The following is a 9,616-nucleotide window of genomic DNA, read 5'->3' as shown; positions in this document are numbered from 1 at the left end:
ATCCTGCTGGAACTGGCCACGGCCTTGGACGTGGAGCTGCTGAAGGCCAAGGAGCAGGTGAGAGCTTCCCAGGTTGGGGATTCTACTCTTGTCTTGGGGAAAGGAATGGAGTCTAGTGTGCAAAACCGGGAGGGATGGGAGCCGGGACTCCTGGGTTCTATCCCGAGCTCTGCTGCTGTCCTGGGTGCAGTCCCCTCACCTGTCCAGCAGTGCCAGGTGTTGAGTGATCCCCGTGTCTCTCCCCAGGGCTCTGAGGTGACGCTGCAGCTGCTGTTCCTGGACGGTGAGGAGGCCTTCCGGGAGTGGAGTGAGAGGGATTCCCTGTACGGGGCTGTCCATGGCCAAGGCTCAGCACCAGCCGGGCACCAGCCAGCTCCAGGCTATGGTGAGAGCTGCCCGCCTGCCCCTCTGAGGAGTTCTGCATGGGGGATCTTTCAGGCTGGAGGGAGATGGTGAGGGTGCCTGTCCGGGGTAGGCGGGGGGCTCAATCTGTCTGCACTGGATCTTGTACCAATCCCTCCCTCAGATCCTCCTGGGGTGACTGGGCCCCTACAGATTTAACCCCTCATTGCCTCCTTGCAGAGCCTGTTTGTCTTGCTGGACCTGCTGGGGGCCCGCCACCCGACCATCCAGAACCACTTCCCCTTCACCGCCTCCTGGTTCGACCGGCTCGTCGGCATCTGTACCAAACCTTCCTTTCTTCCAGGGGTGGGAGGGGGCTTGCCCCCCCAGACACTTGTAGCAGGACAGCTACCTCCTCCCCCGCCCGCCAGTCCTGATGGTCCTGCGTCTGTCTGACAATGAATAAAGGTGCCTGGGTTCTAGGCCCAGCTCTGGGAGGGGAGTGGGGTCTAGTGGTTAGAGCAGGGGGGGCTGGGAACCAGGACTCCTGGGCTCTATCCCCAGCTGTGAGACAGAGCTGGGAGTTGGGGATTCAGTCCCCGGGGCTGTTGACCTGGCATCTTTCACCAATACTTTATTTCCCTCAAACACGACTTGTCAGGTTTGAAATCTCCCCTCCCTCCCTGGCAGCGTCTCCAAGTCCTCAGGGAGCTCTGTTGTGAGCGGCCAGGTGTAGCCCCCTGTGGGGCTCATTCTGCCGTGCCCCAGCCTGGCAGGTCCCAGGAACCAGTCCATTCCTCACTCTCTTCTCTGTGTCGCCCAGAGAAGCGTCTGCACCGGCTGGGCCTGCTGCAGTCCCACCCCTGGGAGCAGACGTACTTCCAGAGGGAGCCTGTCTATGGGCCTGTCGAAGAGGACCACGTCTCCTTCCTTCGCAAAGGTACCTGTCCTGCCCCCTGCTACCGTTCATCCAGGTGCAGAGCAGTGTGGGATGGACAGCTGGGGAGGCCTCCCCAGGGGAGCCAGGGAGGAATGTGTGCAGACAAAGTGTGGTGAGACTCCCCCAGGCTGCCACACAAGCCTGGCCTCATGAGTGGAGCAAGGGACTGAGACCTGGGTTCAGGTCCTGGCTTTGCCACTGCCCTGCTGGGTGACTTTGCTGCTGTCTTCCTCAGTTTCCCCATCTGTGAAGTGGGGGGAATCATTCTGACCCCCTTTGTAAAGTGCTTTGGGATCCCCTGAGGACAAGGGCTATGCAAGAGCTAGGTGTTATTTACAGGGGTAAAATGCTTTATAGATGATGTTTGCCTGCCTGGCACACTTCACCCCAGAGGTGGCTGCATTTTGAACTTAGGCTCTGGGATCCTTGGGGTGAAAGACTTTATAAACATATCATTGCTATCTAGCCACTTGGCCCTGACTCGCTTGATGTCTCTGGCCAATCTGGTTCCCATAATGCACCTGGGCCAGCTGCTCGTTGCTAGGTCAGGGGAGCACACGGCTCCTAGATGTAAGGTCAGGTCGTGCCTGAGGGCCTGGCTCCATCTACTGAGACAGTGTGCGCATTTAGAATGTCGCCCGTCGCCCGCTAGTGGCTGGGCCACATGGGGATAATAGTCTACTACTGCTGACAATAGTGGAATTACTCTTGTAGCTCCAGCAGTAGAGGCTGGTGCTTGCAGTGATGCAGATCCTGGGTTGGATCCCTGCTGACTATCCATGTATCTGTCTGGCCGCAGGAGTGCCGGTGCTGCACCTCATCGCCATCCCTTTCCCGTGGGTCTGGCACATGATGGAGGACACGGAGCAGAATCTGCACCCCCTGACTGTGGAGAACCTCTGCAAGATCCTGGCTGCCTTCCTGGCCGAGTACCTGTGGCTGTGGCTACCCAGAGCCTCCCCTGGCAAGGGAACCAACCCCTCTCTGGGCCTCGCAGGATCCTTCGCCCCTCCTAGGCCGAGCTCCATGGGGCCAGCAGCCAAAACACCCTAGGGACCAGGCAAGGTGGCTTGGGGGGCCCGGGCTGTGGCAGCCCCGCAGGGTCTTGGGGAGGTGTTACAATGCTGGGAGGATGGGAAGGGAGATTGTGCTGAGTCTGTTCCGGGGCTGCAGCGGGGCTGTGGCCGGCCCAGGAGTGAAACCTCTTGCTTGAGCCCCTTGAGCCCCTTCCTGGGCTTTACACGCCCCCCAGAGCTCCAGCCGCCAGGGCCTGGACTAGCCTTTTCCCAACAGGGAGCCTGGATCCCAGCTGGTCGCGTCCCCCAGGGTCCACGGCTCAGAAGCAGAAATAACTGGGCTGAACCTGGACTGTGCCAGGGGCAGGACACGGGGGGCTGCGGGGGGGCCAGACCTGCACTCTCTGCAGCACGGCCTCCAGCTGCCAGCCCACCAGGGGTTGCTCCTGTTTACGGGGCCCGTCCAGCCCTGGGGTGCTGGGCTCCCAGCCTCGCTCGGGGGCTGCTCCACAGCGACTCTCGTAACAAAGAGCTGCCCTGTCAGTGCTGTTGCCCCCTTCCCACATGCTGGGCAGCCCTGGGCACTGTGGGGCTGGGACACTGCTCCTGGCATGGCTGTTCCCTCCGCTCCGGCCCCTCCTGCCAGTCTCCAGCCGCAGCCCCAGCTCCCATCAGCAGGCGCAAACCCCAGCTCCCCTCCCCTTCCTTCAGCTCAGGGCTGCCGGGCCTGACTGTGTGTGACCCATGCGGAACCAGCACCCCCTTGGTTCCTCTCCACCTCCTCCCTCTGGATTGAGAGGCAGCACAGCCTAGTGGGCAGAGCACTTGACTGCACCCATGGGATCTGTTCCACGCTCTGCCACTAACTGGCCCTGTGAGTTTGGGTAAAACCCTTTTCCCCTCCCTGTGCCTCAGTTTCCCCTCCCATCCTTTGTCTAATTAGACTGTGAGCTATTTAGGGCAGAGACTGTCTGTCTCATGTTCTGTGTATATAGCACCTAGCCCAAGGAGGCCTCTTAGTGCTAATCTGACAGACCATAATCACACCCTCTCAGCTCGCCCAGCCCAGCCCAGCGGCAGGGTGGTTATGGTTTAACAGGAGATGAAATGATTCCCGGCACTTCAACTTTTCATGTGCTAGAAGCTGGTTTATTGTCACTGCTCAGTAGCTCCCAAGCAAAGCAAGCACTAAGCCGCGGGGCGCTGAGGTAAAGGCAAATTGCACTTGAACTAAAAACCCCTTTGTGGGACTCTGCGACCCACCCGACGGGTCCTTCCCCGTCCAAACACTTTGCCCCCCTCGGTAAGAGAGGCTCGTGGGAACGGACTGTCGGGGCGAAAGGGGCGAGCGCTGAAAGCTTTGAGAGGCAGACCCTGCGGGGGCCAGGCAGAGCCAAGTGTCAGGGCTCAGGGACACTTGGGTTCCCTTTGTGGGGGGTTAACTAGCGACTGGTTTCTGGGGGATTCCAGATGAAATCTTCGCTGCAGAGCTCGGGGGGGCTGGGGGCAGAGGTGGATTTGACTCTGGAATTGATCATTGCTCAGACGTTTCACACGGGAATGGAGGCGATGTTTCCTGAGCTGCCCAGGGATTGGCAGGGCCGTCGCCACAGAGCTCGGCTGAGGCTTGGCCCCACCCCCCTGGACGCTGTAAGACCCTGGGCGTGGCTGTGTGTGGACCTGGGCTAAGCTGACATGCCCGTTGCGGGCGGGAGCGAGGGGCTAGGCCTGGCGTCTGCCGAAGGAAGTAGCCTGGGGGAGGCAGGTGGCTCCCAGGCGCCATTAGAAATCTGAGCCCCCGGGGGTGGGGGAGGCAGCAGAGCCCAGGGGAGACGGGAGCGTAACCCCAACTCTCAGAGCCCTGCTCTCCGGGCCCCAGGAGGCAGCAGGTGGGCGAGAAGTGAGAGGCCGCCCCCTGCTGGGGGGCAGAGGTGTAGCTCAAGCAGGCAGAAGCCGCGGGTGGGGTCACCGATGGGCGCAGGGGCTGCCCCGAGGCTGCAGGGACTCAGGCTTCAAACTCAGGCCACTGGCTTATGGCCTCATAGAGGGCGTCCCCGGGGCATTGGGTTGACTTCACGTTGCAATGCCCCTTCAGGGTGTAGCTTTCACTCAGGAAGCCCCTGTAGACAGCACATTGGATCAGGCTCTTGGCAGCGGTCAGGGTGGTGTTGTCAGGGGCTGTTTCTGCAGGACACCAGCAGCCCCCTGTTAATTTCACACACGCCCCTGGCCCCTCTCTGCTGCTCAGGGGATGTGAATGTGGCCTGAGTAAATAAACACCCTCTAGCCCCGTTCTTGATTGGCCATGTCAGTGTCTTTCTCCCCCACCATTGTGTTTGGTAATGCGGCTCCCCGCCTCCACACACACATTTGCTTCGCCACGCTCCCCCTCCCCCTCCCTTTCCTGACCCTGTGCCCCAGCCCAGTGCCCCACCGTGGTGGAACCAAGAGCAGCTGTGAACTTCCCAGTTCCCCTGGGGGCCTAGCAGGGAAATCTGTACAGACGGGAGAGAAGCTGCCCAGGAAGCTGATTCCCAGTGACTTATCGTTCCAGTTCTTGGCATGGGCCCCCATGCTGCTCCAGCCTCTGCCCTTGTAGACTCTCATCTTCACCGATCAGGAAGCTGCAGGCAGAGCGCAATGTGAGACCCGCATGGGCACGTCGGCCGCACCCTCCCCTCCCCATCGCTCTCGGCAGCTCCCCCAGGGTCGTCGCTGGCCCGGCCCGGGTTTGAACCTGGGACCATCAGAGCTAGAAGCTCAATCCTCTGCCATGGAGCTAAAGACCCACTGAGGAAAAGGACTGGAATGGAGGGGCCCTAACCTGTATTGCACTGTTTGGCCATTAGGTGGCGCTGTGTGTAACACCCCTTATGGAAGGCACCAAGGGCCCCACCTGGACAGAGCTGGGGGTCGAGTGAGGGCTGTAGCGGGCCCAGATGTGGGGCAGGAGAACAGCGCTGGGAGCCGCTGCCCTGCAGGAAATTCCCAGCTGGGTTTCCATCTCCTGACATCACCATCTCAAAACATTTCACGGAGCAAAATCTCTGGCCAGGTTTTCGTTGCGGGACGTCAGGCCGGCTGCAGGGAAACGTGTCAATAACGCCGGCATGGGGCGGTGTCACAGAGGCCTTTGCTGGCCCCCACCCCACCCCATTGCCACGGCTCCAGCCCCACACACAAATGCTGTAGGAGTGTAACTGTCCCAGGCTAGTTAACACATTACAGCCCCGGTGGGGGGACAATCCTCGGTGCTTACGGTGACAGCACTGCCAAGAACACATGTTAAACCAATCAGCGAACCCACCCACCTGCTAATGGGCTTACCAGGGATCCCTTCCCTGACTCCAGCCAGGGCTCCGGCCGGGGTGCAGCCCGTCAAACCCACCCACGGGCTTTTCAGTGCTTCCAAGCTCAGCACAGCTTCTGCTGCGAACATGACCCCTGGGAATCTGTGAGTGCCACAGGCCGGTCCCTCTATCTGGGAACAGGTCATTCACAGCCAGTGTCTCGCTCCCCAGGGCGTCGCTTCGAAAGGCTGGGGGCAGAGGTGGGAATTTGCATCCCCGCCTTGGCTGGTCGGTCGTTTTACAAGTGTCCTGTGATGGTTCTGACCCTTCCCAGGGTTTGCTGGAGTCATGTCTCCCCCAGAAGAATCACGTCCCATCCTCCCAGACTCCAGACCCATTTGCATTTGTAATACAATGAACTCTGGAAATACCCACACTTCGTCCAACCTGCTTTGTGCAGGGTCTGGGAGGGAACTGCCGTCTCTGGCCCATTTCCCCCTACAGAAATGGGTGGAACCAAGCGCTGTCCGGCATCCTTGGGGAACCCATTGACTTAGTGCCTGGACAGGTTTCTCCTCTGTCTGGCATTTCTGCCATGGCCTGTCACAATGTCAGGTTTTGACGTTGCGTTTAAGAAGCATTCTGCCATCATGCCAGCACCCGGCCTCCACAAACCCGCCCGGTCGGCTGGCAGCCTCCTACCCCAGTTCTCTCTAGAGCCCCTGAGCCGATCTCTCCCACGCCCCTCCTTACTCGGGGTGCCCCCAAACCTTTTCCTTCCAGCACACAGTTCATTTTCTTAACTTCCAACACGGCTCGGCTGCATTATTAACGATGAGGCTTGTCCTGCTCCATCACATCCTCCGGGTCCTCCTTGCACTCAGCCGGCTTCCCCGGTGCTCCCAGTGTCACCGCAGCCAATTGCTCCTGTGCTGGCCAATGAGCACTTCCACCATCCTCCGCCCGTTTCTGACAACCCCACGTCTGCACCGTCTCCTGAGCTCCTTCCCCTCGCCCGCCTTCCCCTTTCCTTGCGGCGCTCGCCAGCCGCCCATTGACTTCCCCATTTTGCAGCTTCCCTTTCTGAGCATTTTCTGTCACTTCCTTAAGCTTCTGATTAAAAGCCTCGCGCGCCTGATGCTGAGCTGCCGCCCCAGGTCATGCTTTCCCCTCCACTCTCTGGTCAGCCTCAGAGACAAGCAGTGCACACGTGTGATCCCACAGGCCGGCCGGCCGCTGTGCGGCCCCAGATCCTCCATGCATAACAGCACATTTCTTTACAAACAATCCAAGCCCTCCTTTACTATTTCGGCCATTCTTTGCCCGCATTTTACTCTTGATGGAGTTAACGTTTCGCTGGATCTAGTCTTACATCTCTTCTTCAAACTTTTCCCCTCCCCTGTAGGCCCCTAGACCGTCCCAGCCAGAGTCTCCACACACGGCTAGGTCTTTACTCCCAACACAGAGGTTGTTACCCTGCCCGGTCCGGTTCCAGCCGGTAAACTTGGGTTGGAGGATCCCCCAGGGAAGCAGATTTATTACCAATTCAGCTTCGATCTTACTTCCTACTTAAAGAGACCTCAAGGACCCAAGCCCCAGCCAGTATTTATTAGTTATTAGTACAGCGCTCAAACAGAAAGGCAGATCCATTACCAAGTCTGCTGAACCAAATTTTGCAGCCGTTGACGTAAACGACAGACTGATCCCCGTGATGTCTTTTGCCACGGCTTGCATACAGCCTTGCATTGGGAAAGAGGAAGAGATAAGCTGGAACTAAGTTACCTATAAGTAGTCCAAGCTGTATGCAAGCCATGGCAAAAGACATCACGGGGATCAGTCTGTCGCCTGCAAAATTTGTGTCTGGTAAATATCATAGACTTCCCAGCACACAATCACACATCTGCTGCTTAAGCATAAACTTTTACCATCACTATGTTATTTATACATTTCCATTTGTTTGTGGTTAGTACATTTCTCGCATAGTTGCGTGGCTACGCAAATAACAGGGCGCTAGGCTACAAACTTTAGCAAACTGGCATTTTTCACTGCCTGTGAGAGTTTAGCAGCATTCCCAAAGCATCTCGGGAGTTTGGGTCACCAGTTGGCCTGAGGTCTGTTAGTAATTTGGCCTCTACCAGTCAACAAACCTTTGTACTGGTTTTACGGCATCCCCATGGATGGGGTTGGGGGGTGTTGTAATGTTTTAACTAGACCGGTCCAGTTAAAGTCCTCAGGCTTTTGCATACACACATGGTCGGCCTGTGGAGTGACCTTGGTTAAGTCACGTCCCCCTTGTGTGCCTCAGTTTCCTCATCTATAAAGTGGGGATAGTGATGCCAACTTCCTTTGTGAAGGGCGTTGAGATCTGCTGGAGAAAGGGGCTAGCTCAGGGCCAGGTGTTATAACTGGGGAGCAAGAGGGTCTGTTGCTGCCCCAGGCAGGTCGTGGGAGCTTCGTGGAGCGGAGAGATGGTGGCAGACATGGGTAGCAGAGGGCGCTGTGCTGGGCTCCAGTGGGGCAGGTTGGTGGCAGAAGGGGCGGTCTCTCCAGAGTCCAGCAACGCACCCAACAGCCACGTGCCCTGATGCCTGACCCCACTGTCATCGCCCCCAGCACAGCCCCCAGCACCTCTCTCATGTGTGTCGGGGGGGAGGGGATTTCTGCTTGGGCTGCCCCCACGCGCTGGTGCTTAAACTCCAAAAGGAAGCTTACAAGCAGTGGAAATTTGGACAGATGACTAGGGAGGAGTATAAAAATATTGCTTGGGTATGCAGGGGTGTAATCAGGAAGGCCAAGGCACAACTGGAGTTGCAGCTAGCAAGGGATGTGAAGGGGAACAAGAAGGGTTTCTACGGGTATGTTAGCAACAAGAAGAAGGTCAGGGAATGTGTGGGCCCTTTACTGAAAGTGGGAGGCAGCCTAGTGACACATGAGGTGCAAGAAGGTGAAGTACTCAATGCTTTATTTGCCTCAGTCTTCACAGACAAGGTCAGCTCCCAGACTGCTGCACTGGACAACACAGTATGGGGAGGAGGTGAGCAGTGCTCAGTGGTGAAAGAACAGGTTAAGGACTATTTAGAAAAGCGAGACGTGCACAAGCCCATGGGTCCAGATCTAATGCATCCAAGGGTGCTGAGGGACTTGGCTGATGTGATTGCAGAGCCATTGGCCATTATCTTTGAAAACTCGTGGTGATCGGGGGAGGTCCCGGACGATTGGAAAAAGACAAATATAGTGCCCATCTTTAAAAAAGGGAAAAAAGAGAACCCGGGGAATTACAGACTGGTCAGCCTCACTTCAGTCCCCGGCAAATTCATGGAGCAGGTCCACAAGGGATCCATTTTGAACCATTTGGAGAAGAGGAAGGTGATAAGGAACAGCCAACGTGGAATCACCAAGGGCAAGTCATGCCTTCTGTGATGAGATAACTGGCTCTGTGGATATGGGGAAAGTGGTGGTTGTGATACGGCAAAGCTTTTGATACGGTCTCCCAAAGTATTACTGCCGGCAAGTTAAAAACGTATGGATTGGATGAATGGACTATAAGGTGGATAGAAGCTGGCTAGATTGTCAGACTCAATGGGTAGTGATCAACAGCTTGATGTCTAGTTGGAAGCCGGTATCAAGCGGAGTGCCCCAGGGGTTGGTCCTGGGGCTGGTTTTGTTCAACATCTTTATCAATGACCTGGATGATGGGATTAATTGCACCTTCAGCAAATTCACAGATGACACTAAGCTGGGGGAAGAGGTAGATACACTGGAGGGTAGGGATAGGGTCCAGAGTGACCTAGACAAATTGGAGGATTGGGCCAAAAGAAATCTGATGAGGTTCAACAAGGACAAGTGTAGAGTCCTGTACTTCGGATGGAAGAATCCCAGGCACTGCTACAGGCTGGGGACCGATTGGCTAAGCGGCAGTTCTGCAGAAAAGGACCTGGGGATTACAGTGGACGAGAAGCTGGATATGAGTATCAGAGTGCCCTTGTTGCCAAGAAGGCCAAAGGCATATTGGGCTGCATTAATAGGAG

General features: G+C 57.1%; 1 protein-coding gene across 1 annotated transcript; it reads right to left on the bottom strand.

Moving 5' to 3' along the window:
• Positions 1–4,116: 4,116 nt before the first annotated feature.
• LOC140902071 (peptidoglycan-recognition protein SB1-like) lies at positions 4,117–6,383 on the bottom strand. The gene is given in 5 exon segments (XM_073321733.1): positions 4,117–4,476; positions 4,800–4,903; positions 4,905–4,922; positions 5,626–5,836; positions 6,359–6,383. Coding segments are annotated over 5 exon segments (531 nt in total). The 3' UTR covers positions 4,117–4,303.
• Between the last annotated feature and the right edge of the window lie 3,233 nt (positions 6,384–9,616).

The sequence above is a fragment of the Lepidochelys kempii genome, chromosome 23 (genome assembly GCF_965140265.1).
Source record: "Lepidochelys kempii isolate rLepKem1 chromosome 23, rLepKem1.hap2, whole genome shotgun sequence".
Lineage (NCBI taxonomy): Eukaryota > Metazoa > Chordata > Testudines > Cheloniidae > Lepidochelys > Lepidochelys kempii.
Note: the sequence above shows the minus strand (reverse complement) of the source record. Positions and strands in the feature narration are given on the sequence as shown.